The 15,924-nt window shown below is 36.8% G+C and overlaps 1 protein-coding gene across 1 annotated transcript; it reads right to left on the bottom strand.

Annotated features, from left to right (window-relative positions):
* Positions 1 to 772: 772 nt before the first annotated feature.
* copb2 (COPI coat complex subunit beta 2) lies at positions 773 to 15,790 on the bottom strand. Its single transcript, XM_056241146.1, has 22 exons — positions 15,639 to 15,790; positions 14,801 to 14,938; positions 14,576 to 14,662; positions 14,329 to 14,455; positions 13,539 to 13,687; positions 13,308 to 13,454; positions 13,115 to 13,214; positions 12,160 to 12,302; positions 10,281 to 10,480; positions 10,027 to 10,137; positions 9,826 to 9,914; positions 9,521 to 9,627; positions 9,286 to 9,429; positions 8,919 to 9,049; positions 6,445 to 6,652; positions 6,088 to 6,198; positions 5,697 to 5,911; positions 5,414 to 5,506; positions 4,877 to 5,060; positions 4,211 to 4,285; positions 1,253 to 1,426; positions 773 to 1,168 (listed from the first exon to the last, which is right to left on the bottom strand). Exons 1-22 carry the CDS (start codon positions 15,639 to 15,641, stop codon positions 1,073 to 1,075), a joined length of 2,832 nt encoding a protein of 943 aa, XP_056097121.1. The 5' UTR covers positions 15,642 to 15,790; the 3' UTR covers positions 773 to 1,072.
* Between the last annotated feature and the right edge of the window lie 134 nt (positions 15,791 to 15,924).

The following is a 15,924-nucleotide window of genomic DNA, read 5'->3' as shown; positions in this document are numbered from 1 at the left end:
AGCAGAAGTGAAGAAGGGGAGGAGTTCCCATACTACGTCATCGACGTAAATGTCGAAGTGACCGCCTTGAAAGGGAACTAAGTTACATGAAACAGTCCAACTACATATTTTACACCACTGACAAGGGAAAAGTCACTACTCACGGTGTTTATGGCTAGCTTCTAGGTTTCTGCGGCTTCTCTTTCAAAGTAGTGACGAAACGCGGTCTGTAGCATAGACATGTATTTATTATGTCTATGGTCTGTAGCGCTGTTTGTTCGCGTTCGGCTACTGTAGAAACATGATGTCACAATATGTCGACCTTCATAGAAGGGGGTGCCCGCGGTAGATGTAAATGTCTTATTCTAAGGTAATAAAAACATTACGGTTTATTAATTAAGTTCTTTATTATACACCTCTGAAAACATAGTTATGGATGTCATATTGCATTTCTGTTAATAGATACTCAAAATTATTACACATTGCACCTTTAAGTCATTATTCAATGAAAAAGCTAAATCCATACCTTGTTTCATGCCAGTCTGTTTTTCCTATTATTGATTTAACTGTATCTTGTCAGTTTACATAGGTAAGTGTATATAGGTCAGGGAGTCCAGTTTAGCACCAACCCCAATTAAACACACCTGAACCAGCTAATCAAGGTCTTACTAGGCATACTAGAAACTTCCAGGCAGATTTATTTTTTAAAGAAATCTGGGATTCCACTAGGATTTCAAAGGATTCTATATTTAACAGAATATTAACAGAAACAATGTTATGACATGACAAATCATTGTAAGTATAGTAGATATCTTTATTATGAATAATGTGACCATGATTAATCATGGCCAAACACACAAGAATCAACCTTGATGTACAGGTAAAATGTAAATTGAAGGTCCAGAGTCCAAAGTACAAAAGAATTCACCATCAATAATGCACATTCCTCCCCCTCTTTCCATCGGTGGTACGCCCTAAAAGACATTTATATTCAGCTCAGTCTATCCCAGACTTCAGCTCTGGAGGTCTAACAGGAACAAATAAAAAAAAGGTTTGGTCGCTTAAATAAACTCAATGCTTTAGTGCTGCGGGTTTAGTCATCCAAGAAGTCGTCATCCAGATTGACGTCTGTGGTGTCAATGTCATCAAGCTCCATGTTATCCAAATCATCCTCCAGTTCATCAATAACCTTAAAATAAAATCACAAAATGAGGTCACATCAAGTCTGATGTTCATTTTGGCTTTATTAACCATGTCATTTTTTTTCAAATACCTTCTGTTCTGCTTCTGTCATTTTTGGAGGCTCTTCCTCAGTCTCCTCCTCAACCTTCTGAGGAGGCTGGGATTCTGCATGACTCATGGCAGCAACTACTGGAGCAGAGACGGCTGCTATCACTGAAGCCAAAACACCCACATCCTCTGGGGCCTCCTCTGTGTCTTTCACCTTCTGAACATACACAGGCAATTTGATTAGTTTAGGCACACAGATATATGTGAACTCTTTCAGGGTTTCTGCAGGTTTCAGTAAGTCAAATTTAAGACCTTTTTAAGACATTTTAAGACCATTAAGATTGAAATTTAAGACCTACACGACGCATTATCCAAGTTAGATAGATGGTTACCTCGGAATCATCTATCTATCTATCTATCTATCTATCTATCTATCTATCTATCTATCTATCTATCTATCTATCTATCTATCTATCTATCTATCTATCTATCTATCTATCTATCTATCTATCTATCTATCTAGGATTATCTGATGTGTGTGTGTGTGTGTGTGTGAGAGAGAGGGAGAGGTTGATATTGTTTTATTAGAAAATTGTACTTTTGCATATTATACTGTAAAAACACAATTATTGTTGATTTTAGTTGATCATAACTAGAGAGGAAATTATGAGATGATTAAAGTGACCAAAATTATGACGGTTATCACAGAATCCTGTTAAAAAAGTACTAATACTACAGAATGAAGTCAATTCAACAAGTGTTATGTCGAAAAACAGCAAATAACAAATTGATTAGCATCAATATGCACTTTTTGTTTACGTAAACATTAAAATACCATTAAAAATGATGGCCAGATTTTAAAAGAGTGTCTTGCAACATGTTATCTACTAACATGTACAAGTTCAAATTAAGTTTTGACAAAAAAGGTTTTATACAAAGAAAAACCTCATATTTCAGCCTTTAAATATTTTTTATAAAAAGAATGAGTCAAAAAATATAAAATTACTGACATTTACAAATTAGCTTATGTTTATTAGTAGTGTTTGGGGGCACCCCCCATCCTTCATGTTGACGGAGCTTTCAATGTTGTTATGGAAAGGGGTGATTGGTTGGTTCCTGTCACATGACCTGCGGTGCTTTTGCGGCATTCTGAAAACTTTAGATTTTTGTCATCTCGTTGCGCCTGGTAAAAAAATTAACGCGTCACTTCAATTATGAGCGCGCTTGCTGTGCGACTACATTTGAACAAACTCAAGCGCGCAACAGTCGCGATATGTGAACGCCCTCTGGCGAGCTAGCTCATATCAAGCCACGAGCTACTGGAGCACGCGAGCGACGTGTTGGAGACCCCTGCTCTAGGGCTCCGCTTTGTCGGCTACAACTTGATGCTTATTTGCTACTTTGTAATAACTTTCTGCAGCCAGCGTTTATGGAAATGAATGAGGGTAAACACTTTTTTAGACCTGACTAAATAAAATTTAAGACCTAGGATGAAAATCTGGCCGTTTTTAAGACTTTTTAAGGCCTTAAATTTAAAGTACAGAATTTTAGACTTTTTAAGACCCCGCGGAAACCCTGTCTTTAGATTACTTTTTTGCTCAGGTATTGTGGTAGGCTGTAGTGTGTTGCCATTAGGGGTGGAACAGATCATAGTTGATCCGTGATCTGTACAGACCAGGCCCCACGGCTCGGCACACATGTGATTCTCGGATCTTTTGTCTTGTAAATTTACACATTGAAGCGATTTTAAACCATTCCAGTTCAAGAAGAGGCAACTCAATTCGGTACTCGAACGCTGTTATTTATGCGCACAGCCACACACACTTGAGGCGTGCACACACAGAGAGCCGCGTTTCAGATGTACAAACACCGAATTGATTCCTCTTTCCAAGCGCCTAATGAGAGTATTAATCTGCGTTGGCGAGTATATGAAACAATGTCAATAAGCCAGTAACATTTTTATGAATGCAATGTTTTGAGAACATGAACGACACTCGGGACAGTTGATGGGCCAGTGCTGCATCGTCACGAAAGTCTAAGCCTTGGCAATTTAAATATTCAAGCACAAGAAGACATGAAAGGGAATTCAATTCGGTACTCGTGTGCTGTGTGGCAATTTTTCTATGCGCAAACATACAAAGCGCGCGCCCAGAAAGCAAGTCTCAGACAGAGCGTGAATACAGAATTGAGCTCTTTCACGTCTTCTGGCGCTTGAATGGACAAATGCACACAAAATTATGTCAAAAATGCCCGTCTCTGTAGTATCCTAGAAAACATAATCGGTTATATCTTAAGTGAATGTAAACAGTTGAGAATTAAAACGCACGTGTATTGGATCAGTGCAGCTCTTAAAGTGACAGCAGCCAAATATAACTGCTGCTGTCTGTGTCATTAATGTTAATCAAACAACAAAAGACAAAAAGAAATCACCCACTGTTCTTGACTAAATTAATTGTGTACCTTTAATAAGGATTAATCAATGTTTAATTTATACAGTGAAAACTTTTACATTTGATTACTTTACTTTACCTGAAAACTATTGCTAGACCTACCTGAAAAAAAACAATAGTATCCATGTTCTATTGTATCTATTTGTGCTATTGCGTGTAATTTGATTATTTGTTATTTTATCACTGACTGTTTACTTGTCATTAATAATAATTTAAATGTATATCAGTAGATAGGCTAGTAGTTTTAGCTGTGGTATTGAAATTGGAATAGAGAATTGTGAATTTGCACTTGTATCTAAAAAATATTGGTGTCAATACTGCCTGTTTTTGCAAAAACAGTTTCATGGCCGGTAAAAAAATATTTATGGCTATTAAATATCTTATGCCATTGGCCACTGGCAGGTGTAGCCAAAAGTTAGTTTTAGGCCCTGGTTGCACCACTAGTTGCAATCAACAAGATGAGTGTTTGAGTGAGAGAGAGTGTGAGAGTGAGAGAGAGTGTGAGAGTGAGAGTGAGAGAGAGAGTGAGAGTGAGAGAGTGAGAGACACACCTGTGTAGGAGTGGGGATAATTCCTTTTGGTTCATAACCACTGGCTTCCTCCAGCACGTTCCTTTCTTCATTGGGCTAAGGACAGAGAAAAGAGAGAGGGAAAAAATTGTAAAGGCAGCCTATAAGTCAAATAAAATGGATTTTTAAAAAAGACAAACTTTTTTTTTAATTACAACACAGCAAAAAGTATGCAAACAATTAAAACAGAGCAGTAAGCAGTGATCATCAGGGTCCAAACAGACTGCAATGACAAGATACAGTTATTCCCTGTTAAAAAAACTTCTTTGATCAAGCATGTTGGAGTAATGATGTGTATATAATGGATATATGGGAATATAATGGGAATATAATGATTTTATATTATAGCATTCCTATAGGTGTAAATCTGACTATATTTATAAGTTTAAACAAGTGGCTTGGCTTGATTTCAGAAGATCGTTTTATCGGCTTGTATCTTCTAAAGAACTGCTTGGATCCTGCATAAGTAAACAGTGAAAGTGTGTCTTGGAATAAAAGGCAGTGTTGATATTGGTAATTAAAATTAAAACTATTAAAAATTGTTTTTGGTAATTGAAATGAAGCTGAAAATACAAGCACTAGATTAACAACTTTAAAAAATTTAACATGTTGCCTTGTCAAATAATGGAAAAAAAATTGCTTTCTTACCGTGATCAGTGGGTAGTCGGAGGCAGGTCTGGTTTTGCCGAGGCAGGACTCTCTCAGGTACTGCTCTGCCACGAAGGCCTCTTTCAGGCCTGGGAACAAGTTCTCATACTCTGTAGGATCTGCCAGAGACTCTGCAGCTTTCTGATTCACTTTAGACAAGCTCTCTCTCCAAAGTTTCACCACCCTGTTATCAAACACACAATTACAGGATTGTAAAGAATGCATTTTACTCTCTGAAAAAAAAAAAAAAATGCACCAATATAACACCAATATGTGTAGAATTATCTTTTCACAGTGAGATCAAATAATGAGTCAAAAAGAGACTAATTTTGAAGGTCAAGTCAAGTGTATTCCATTGTGGGATACAGCATCTCACACAGTGTGCTCCGACTGGAAACTGGACAAAATAATTAGCATATTGTGTACACTTTTGTTTTATATTTTATTTTTTAATATGTCGTATACCTTTCCAAAATACCACTTCACTTTATTAAAAAAAATCTTTAATGTTGTGACAAAGTGAATGTGAATACAGACCTTGATACTTGGCTAGGCAGATATGTGCGGGCAAGAAAGGCTGCTTCTGGTAGACGATTGGTCTTGATCAGGAGCTCCAAACAGTTGTCCAGTCTGGCAAGACAAAAAATCAGTTAAAGCAATTAAACTATATTCAAAATAACAATCAGTGTCTAAAGCATGACTTCCTATAGGAATGCATAGTAGACTATGAAAAGATAATCCACTAAAGTAAAACATCTTTAGTCAACATATTTCTATTTGTATTTCAGCTGACAAAAGTCTGTTCACTTATAATACTTACTTTCCCTGCAGGAAGTAGGTCATGAAGGCAACATTGTTTTTTCCATCACGCTCTGCCCCCTCTGCAAGCTTAGCAACCATTGCAGCATTGCCAGATGCAGTGGCCAGCAGCAGAAGACCTCCATAGTCCTGGGCATGATGGAGGCACTCCTGTGCCAAACCAAACTGGCACTTACTGATGGCCAACTCTGCCAACTGCTTCCACTTCTGCTCAGACTACAGAAGAAAAGCATTATTATTAGAAATCTTAATTATATTATATTACATGCAGAATCTTGAACATTACTTTTACAGAAAAACTTTTTTCCACTACAATAAATGCAATAAAAGTAGTAAGCAATTGAGCTTGGCCACCACTAGGGGAGCTGTATCCCTGATTTAAAACAACAAACCTCAGCTTCTACTGCTAGCTGGTAGGCGATTTTCAGCTCTCCTAACTGCAGCGCCAGCTCAAACCGGTGCTCTGGATCAGTGGACACGGCCAGAGCCTGCTGCTTGAAACCCTGAATGCACACGGACAAAGATCCTTTAGATATCATAGAACATATTTCAGATGCAGCGTAAGGCTTTCTTGACCCACATTTGTTGTTTACATAGATCTTCACAAGTACTTTAAAGTGAGACAACTTGTACTTCATGCTTATTTTTATTACTCACGATTTACGGGTCTAAGCTGCTGTTATTTTTGCAGAGCTAGAACATTGTCATTCGCAAATCATGACTTACAGGCAAACACTTTGAAGTCTTACCTGTTTTTCCAGGAAGTGGGCAACCCTGGTTCTCTGTTCTTTAGGGATGGTGGGTAGCACTTTGTCTGCCATGCCAAAGTCTCTGCGCATGACAGCAGTCTGGTACTCCAGGACAGACACCAGAAGAGAGTAACTGACAATGTTCAGCTCCTTATCACCCAGGTAAAGACGGTCATCTTTAGGAATGTATCCCAGAAGGTACATGGTTCTACGATAAATAAGACACTGTTAGAGTGAATGAATTATATACGGCCTTCCTTCTATATCAGGGGTCTCCAACACGTCGCTCGCGAGCTACCAGTAGCTCGTGGCCTGATTGGAAGTAGCTCGCCAAGGGGCCGTTCACATATCGCGTCTTTTGCGCGCTCAAGTTCGTTATTTCAAATGTAGGCTTGGGCAAGCGCGCTCATAATTGAAGCGACGCGCTCATTTTGTCCAGGCGCAGCGAGATGAAAACACCTCAACTTTTCAGAATGCCACGAGCGCACCGCAGGTCATGTGACAAGATCCAACCAATCAGCTTCACCCTTTCCATAACAACATTGAAAGCTCAGTCAACATTAATTTTACTATTAATTATAAAAGATAAGCTAATGTGCATTGTAAATGTCCGTAATTTATCTTTTTTTACTTTTTTAAAAAATTATTTAAAGGCTGAAATATGTGAGGTTTAGCTTTTTATAAAACCTTTTTTGTCAAAACTTTATTTGAACTTGTACATGTTAGTAGATAACATGTTGCAAGACACTCCTTTAAAATCTGGCCATCATTTTTAATGTTATTATTTTAATGTTTATTTAAACAAAAAGAGCATTTGATGCTATTTTTTTGTTATTTGCTGGTTTTCGACATATAACTATAACTATAATAGTATTTTTTTAACAGGATTCTGTGATAACCGTGATCATTTTGGTCACTATAATCATGAAAGGAAATTTTCATGCCATTTCATCTCTAGTTATGATGCACTATAAAATCAACTATAATTATGTGTTTACAGTATATGCAAAGTACAATTTTCTATAAAAAAAAAATTAATCTCTGATTCTGTTCTTTTCTCTGACATTTAAGGGTGACATATATGGGCCTAAAAAAACTCTTTTAGGTCTAAAACAGTTTGAATAGCTGTTAATATGAGTTATGAGACATTATTTAGGAGATTTAAGTATTGTATTACATGAGTAGCTCTCGGCCACTTTCATTTTTAAAAAGTAGCTCTCAAATGAAAAAAGGTTGGAGACCCCTGTTCTATATGTATACTGTTTTACTAAGTTTGGGGTCAGTATTTTTCTTTTTCAAGAAATTAATATTTCTATTTAGCAAATTAAATTTGATCATTAAATTGTTGTAAAGACATTTACAACATTACAAAAGATTCCTATTTCTGTTCTTTCTAATACTGTTCTTTTAAAATTCCTACACAAAAGAATCTTGAAAATATGTATCACAATTTGCACAAATTTTTCAACATTGATGATAATAAGGAAATTATTCTTGAGCACCAAATCAGCATATTACAATCATTTCTGAAGGATCATGTGACACTGAAGACTGAAGTATTGATGCTGAAAATTCAGCTTTGCCATCACAGGATCAAATTACATTTTAAAATGTGTTAAATAGAAAGAGACTTCTTTCAAAAACATTTTCAAATTGTACCAACCACAAATTTGGAACGAGTGTGAATTAGGGGTGGGAATCTCTAGGCACCTCACGATTCGATTCGATTACGATTCAGAGGGCTGCGATTCGATGCTAAATCGATTATCAGAATCTTTTTTTTGTGTGTGTGTGACTATAAATACTTTGCTTTAAAAGTACAAAGTAATGACCCATAAAGAATTAACGTACAATATATTTTATTAACATTGCAAAGAACCAACAGGAAAATACATGTGTGTCTGAACTAGCAGCAGCATATTTGTAGTAAATTAATAATATAACAACGACCGGTAACGTTACAGCCGAGTGTTTTTCCTCCTCTGGCTGGAAACGTGTCATATGGCTTCTCATATGTGTCTTGTTTCCGAAATATTTTAGTTTTACTCTACAAAGCTTACAACTAGTGTGGCTCTTGTCCAGCTCCTTTCCCCCTTCAACTTCAGAAGCCAAAATATTTCCACACGTCAGCTTTTAACGAGGAGGGTGTTTGGATTTGGCGCTCAGCCATCGCGTCCGCGTCTGTTATGTGCACGCCACAGACGGTCCGGCCACTGCACTTCCGCGCTTCAGAGTTCCGTCTTTCGCGTTCCGTCAATATTACGTTATTATAAATATATATCTATTTTTTTTTTTTTTTTTTGAAAATCGATTTTTGACAATTGTGAATCGATTCAGAATCGTCCACATCCGCATCGCGATGCATCTAAGAATCGATTTTTTCCCCCACCCCTAGTGTGAATATGTGATTAATGAATAAAAAAAATATGAAAATGTTTGAAACTGATTTCAGATATTGGGGAATTTGACAGTACCTGTCCAGGTGAGCAATGGTGACAATCTCTCCTCCAACAAAGTAGTTGAGTCTGTTGACTGAGCTGGTGTAAATGAAACAGTCTCCCACCCACAGACCCGTCTTTACCACTTCCTGAATCTCTCCCAGGACCTGCACACACAAACAGAGGAGATCAGACCTTTTGTTTCAATTCTTTAAAGTCAACATCAAAATTCACTTGATTTACAGTCTTAATAAAAATCCTGGTTGTATTGTTAATGAATCATAAGAGCATTTTATTTTAATTATTTTTAATTACGGATTTAATTAAAATGTGTTTCCTTTGAAACAACCCTTTTCAAGCAATTAAACATGACTGTGTGTTTTTAACACTGATTTGCACTGACCTCAAAAGCATCTTCGATTCCATCTTCAGTAACCCCCTCATTTGACTCTTGTGATGCGGCCACCTTCTCTGACAGATAACGCAGGATGAAGAAAGACTCCTCTGTGGCAATGCAAACCAGCTCACCAGAGTCTGACCAGAAAATCTGCAAGTACAGATGCAATTGGTCCAAGCACACTAAGAAATTGCCAAACCATTCAGAACAAAAGTCAGGAGGACTGTAGCAGTTGACTCACGTGTTTGGGCTGGATCTCAATGCGACGAATCAGCTCTGTGTTATCCCAGTCATAGAAAGCCAAGCCATTCACTGATCTGACGCCCAGCAAGAAACCACCATAGATGCCTGCAAGCACACAAACATTCATTTACATAAAAACATAAAAGACTATCATGCTTGTACAACATGTAATCAAGGATTTGAGTGTGCCGTATACTGTGCATTTGTACATTTTCTGTATCTTCTACTATATATTTGCATACAAAATTGTGAAAACAGATCTTGTTGAACTACTTGCCTATGATGCAATGCAAAACAGTTTACCTTCTGCTCCAAAGTCGGGCTTAAAAGATTTTTTCTCCTTAAAATTTTTGAAGATTTTCACCAGACTGCTGCTTTCCCGAATCGCGTACCTTGATTTAAAACAAAGTCATGTCAGTTTTTACGTTTCTCACAGTCGATGGGTATTTTTGGTAAGCAACTGCTCTGAACATCTGTTTTCTATATGCCCTTTAGAGCACTTACTCAGATGAATCATGGGCCCAGACAAACTCCTGTGCAGATCCAAAGCTCTTGTTCCTCAGAGCCACAGCAGTGTAGATGATGTACTCTCCATCTCCGCACACCACAACAAACCTAAACAACAAGATTAAAGGTGCTGAATCTTTGGATGTTGAGAAATGTATCATTTGTAAAATTATATTTACATTAATAAATTACAGCAAGGATCAGGCTGCATATACAGTAGCGGGGTTAGATGAAAGATGTGATAGACTTACCTGCCGTTAGGATTGTGCTGGAGAGTTTGAGGGTAAATCTCACAGCTGCCCATGTCCTTCACCGCCAGTGGCAGCCTCTCGCCATCCTTGATCTCAGCATCTCCCATGGCTTTGAGGTTAGCCTGCTGAATCTCAGAGTGCTTGGCCCAAATTATCTTTCCATTGGCATCCATTGACATGGCTGGCTCCTCACGACCAAGCTAAAACACAAATATAAACCGGATGAATTACAAAGAACTAGGGATGTGCACGAATATTAGAATTTTCGATCTGTAATTATTATTCAAAAAATAAAAAACTATTCGATTTTTACTAAGTTGCTTTGCTGGCCGTAAATGCAGTGAATCCATGATAAATCCCAAGCAATAACTCGCAATTATAACGAAATGCACTGGGTGGCGCTGTGGAGCGTGTTTAACAAGTTGTTTGTATTTAATCACATAATGTTGTTGTCTGCCTTGCGAAGTTTGGTATTAGGCTACTCGGATAAAAATTATCTTACTAAATTATCTTACAAAATTGAATTACTTTTGATCAAATTAATGAATGAATCTGAGTTATCATAATATCACCACCATGAGAAATCACATGAAATCCAAGCACAAGTCGACTGAGGAAAGATAGCTGTCCATCACTGCATCACGACTGCAGGTAAAGCGCGGCTGTATATCCGAGATGATAACTTATCTTATAGCTAAATGATTTTGAGACATATGTTTCCTTTAAATTTCGTTGAGGGAGACAGGTTTAAGAACAGAAAATGCAAAGTGCTGTTAGAAACTTCTTTGTCTCTGCAACGTCTGTCAGCGCAGCATGTTTTCTCAATCGAGCAAGTGGATATTATTGTTTTCTGAATATGAACGTGAAACAATATAAACACGATAACCATATTCTGACTCGGCCTGTACGATAACTGGCGTGACCTGCTTTATTAGTGTTTTTTTTTCTTCTCCGTTAGCCTGCTTGAGTTTAAATGCTTTTGTTCTTTATATGTTGTTGTTTACTCATATTGTTTAATGTTTTCAACTAAAAGCAAACCTTAAGATATATTTTAAGCTTGTTGTGTATATTGCCTAATCATAAGCCTGTTCAGAAATGGTGACAAAAACGTTAAAAAAAGAAAAAAATTAAACTTAAAAAATAACGTCTTTTTCGTTAAACCTCATTTAAATAAACGAATATTCGAATATTCAATTTCTATGAGCCCAAATATTCGAATGCAATATTTTTGAAAAATGCCCATCCTACAAAGAACTGTCCACATAAGATATTACATTATATAAAGCTCGTCAGATTATTAGTCAATGTTCACTGAAGTAGATCATGTACACTGGACATGTAAAATGGACACTACCATTTCAAAGTTAGAAAAAAGTCTCATATGCTCAAAGGCTGCATTTATTTGAGAAAATACAGTAAAAACAGTAATATTGTGAAATATTATTACAATCTAAAATAACCGTTTCAATTTTAATTTATTTTAAAATGTCATTTATTCCTGTGATGGCAAAGCTGAATTTTCAGCAGCCAATACTCCAGTCTTCAGTGTCACATGAAATCATTCTAATATGCGGATTTGCTGCTCAAGAAACATTTTGAACATCTTGAAAATAGTTATGCTGCTATTTTTGTGAAAACCGTGATGCTGTTCTTTCAATTCATCAAAGAATCCCAGAAAAAAAGTATTTATTTGAAATAGAAATCTTTTGTAACATTATCTATCTCTGCCATCCCCTGCTGACAGCCCTGGCCCTGAAGCAACCGAATGGCTCTCTTGTTGCGAGGAGTGAACTTTCCTATTATCAGCCTGAGCTTTAGCCAGTATTTCACACCACTGACAGGCAACAGCATGGTGTTACTTTTGAATTATTGTTAGTACCTTGATAATGATGCTGCCTTCGTCATAACCCAATGCCACATTGTTGGAGCCGCGCAAGCCGGACACACACCACACCCGCTCCATACCATAGTTCAGGGTGCTCTCTAGACGGTAAGTGCTGGAGTGCCAGATACGAACCGTGCCTTAACAAAAGACAGTTACAAGAAGCTTTAAAGGTGAAGTGTTCATTTTTAATTTGAAAATACTTTATACTAGTGATGGTAGAAACAAAGCTTTTCAAACTTTGAATCAACTGGACCAATTGCTTCGCAAAATGATTCACTCAAAACACCACACACTAGTGACCACTGTTGGTCAGAACAGTGTAAATGCCGTGAAAATTCAGCCCAAAATCCATAAACACCTTTTACAAACCAATTGCAAATGTTTTATTGAAGGTGTAATCTTTAACAAATCATCTAATACCATTAAATATAAAGTGTCTTTATAATATGTTTTATTTTATTTTTATTCTATTTGTAGGGACTACAACTCTTCCTTTATATCATACAAATGTGTCATGTCTACAATATTATAAAATTGATCCGTGATCAGGTAAAAATCATATTTAGACACTGGTTCATGGGTCCACAGAGATCGCCCCTAAAGGCGAACCATTTAAATTTCGATACATTTTGAAACAGTTATGCCATAACCAAGCCTCATTTACTGAAATCACGTGTCTTCGGCAGTTTGATACGTGCTCGGAATCACTGGATCAAAACTAATTATTTGCAAAGGTTTCAAAGCATCACAAAGCAATGTTTCGAAAGCGCCCATCACTTTATACAATTCCAGTTTAATGTGCAGGGACCACTGAAAGCTTTTTGCTTTCAAAATATTATAGTTATAAAAAAATTATTTAAACAAACATTTGCATAAGGAATGAGGCAGTACAGTTTTATAAAAGTGATCATTAAAAAAAATCTATAACATTATCCTAAAGATGACTCACCATCCTCTGATCCAGTGATGATGATTGGCAGCTCTGGGTGGAAGTTTACACAGGACACATTCTGAGCATGACCCTCAAGAGTCTGGACACATGTCTTATTCTAAAGAGAGAGAGGCACACAGAACAGAACAGAAGTAAATAAATAGCCAGGAATGACTTGCTCCATTGATTATCATCAATATCATTATAGTACCTGATAGTCCCAAATCTTAACCAGTCTGTCATCAGCTCCAGATATGAGGTAGGGTTTATCTCCTCCACTGTAATAATCAATGCAGTTCACCCCCTTATCATGACCCTCCAGAGTAAAGTTAGGAGAGGAAGAGCCCAGCTGCCAAACCTGAAACACAACAAAGAAGAAATGATGGGGGAAATGTCAAGTCAGATTCAAACTGGCTCTATCCGCATAAGTGTACTAACTTACCTTGATGGTTCTGTCCAGCGATGCACTCGCAAACTGGTTGTTGTCCTTGGGGTTGATGACAATCTGCATGACGTAGTGTGTGTGGCCCTCAAATACCTGACTGCAGGACCATTTCTTCTCCCAGTCCCACAGCTTTATCAACATGTCGTCTAAATGCACACACACCCAATGAATGTTAAAGAAAGAGTTTTGTACATACACCACTGTTTAAAGGTTCGGGGTTGGTAAGATTCTTTTTTAAACATTTTTCGAAATAAATTTCTTATGCTCACCAAGTATGCATTTATTTGATCAAAAATAGTAATATTGTGAAATATTATGACAATTTTAAATAATATATCTATTTAATAAATTTAAAAAATGTAACTGATGGCAAAGCTGAATTTCTAGCAGCCATTATTCCAGTCTACAGTTTCATATGATCCTTCAGAAATCATTCTAATAAACGGATGTGGTGCTCAAGAAATATTTTCTTGTTATCAAAATAGAAATCTGTTGTGCTGCTTAATATTTTTGTGGACACCGTGATACTGTATATTTTCTTCAGGATTCTTTTATTAATAGAAAATTCAAAAGAAAAGCATTTATTGGAAATACAAATTATTTATAACATTACAAATGTCTTTACTGTTACTTTAGATCAATTTAATGAAATCTTGATGAATAAAAGTGTTTATTTATTTTAAAGATCGCCAAACATGTAAACAGTAGTGTAATATGTTATATAACATATGGTGTATTTTCATACATGTAATATGAATACTTATATGCAAATGTAATCTGTCCATACCGCTGCTCGTGAGGATGTAGGGCTGGGTGGGATGCACAGCGATACACCGAATGTAATCTGAATGGGCCTCAAACATGTGTACTCGCTCTAATGTGTTGTAGTTAAAAACTCGAATTTGCATGTCATCCTAGAAAAAAAGGGGGATTTATTAAATAGTTTAATATCAGTACCAAATCTATAATAAAAGGAATAGTATATTAATAGATATTATATAATAGTGTACATTATTATTCATGTATATACTTACAGCACCAGTTATGACCCAATTTTTCCTGGCAACAAACTTGGCAGCTCTTACTGGCAGGTCACAGACTTCAAACGTCTTAACCAGAGTCTATTAAAAGTAAATATAAGAGATTATTAGACAAACATTAAACACACTTACTGCTCTACTGTATCCCTAATGTTTGTTGTAAAGTTCAGATGGTAATGGATTAAAAATGCTGAAAAACTGCACACGTTTCCTACTTACTTGTGTTTCATGGTTCCACACACAGACACTGCCGTTGTACAGACTGGCCAGCATCCATGGCTCAGATGGATGAAGGTCTACGCTTTTGACACGGTCAGATCGAGCCGTGAGTTTGCGCTTGATGTCCAGCCTCAGAGGCTAGAGGAGAAGAAGAATCAGAATCACAATTACTTTAAAGTTGTTATTAATCATCACCAATCTCTTTTGTCAGCAGTCCCAGTTATATAGTAGTAACACTAATAGTCTATAGAAAAAGCTCAAAACTTAATTGCATCAAGAACAGAAAGCAGTTCATTTTTTTGATTCAACCTGTCTACCCACAACTACACAAACATTTGCCATTTATCGCCCAGTTAAAAGTCTGATATAGTAACAGCAACTAACCTTTACAGCACAGTTAAGAAGCAACACAATTACGTTACAACAAATCATGCCTCAACAAGATAATGTCAGGAGTAACCATGCAACTCAATAGAATATATAAAGCATCACATATCTATAGTGCTTATTTATTAACGTGTCCTGTTAATGTTATAGTCACATTCATATCATCAGCTGTTAGCCAGAACACAAGATATCACTTCATACAACATTTAAGTGGACAATTTATTTATAATGTGTGATAATGTTAAGTTTTAAATGCAAGTGATATCTCAAAAAATAGTGAAAATGAATAAATAATTTACAGACTGACTAAATAAGAGTTGTCTATGTGGCCATTCTAAGGGCCTTGCGAGGCTAACAGCGCGAGCTAACGTTATTGAAAGCGTATTTTTCTTTAATATATGCGAAACAGCTACAATATTGTCCATAACGTAAACATTGATGTGACACTTACCATGTTTGCGTTTGCTGGTTTTTGTCTCCTTCAGTTGCAATATTTTATATCATCCACCGAGAGTCTGATGTGTTTTTCGGCTTCAGTTGTGTGCTGTGCACGGCAGGCAAATGTGACGTGGAACTTCCTCAAAGCCCGTGCGCTTGACGTCGAAAGCGTTGACGTGACACTCGGACGGCTTCGGAGTTTTTCGGGTAATTTCGGTTAAACTCGGCATTTGAGTGACACTGCTTGACGACGTTAGCTTGCAATGAATTTGAGCTTAACCCTTTCCTAAAGACTACAC

This window comes from Rhinichthys klamathensis, unplaced genomic scaffold, assembly GCF_029890125.1.
Source record: "Rhinichthys klamathensis goyatoka isolate OS25496 unplaced genomic scaffold, OSU_Roscu_1.1 h1tg000631l_1, whole genome shotgun sequence".
In the NCBI taxonomy this organism is placed as follows: domain Eukaryota; kingdom Metazoa; phylum Chordata; class Actinopteri; order Cypriniformes; family Leuciscidae; genus Rhinichthys; species Rhinichthys klamathensis.
Note: the sequence above shows the minus strand (reverse complement) of the source record. Positions and strands in the feature narration are given on the sequence as shown.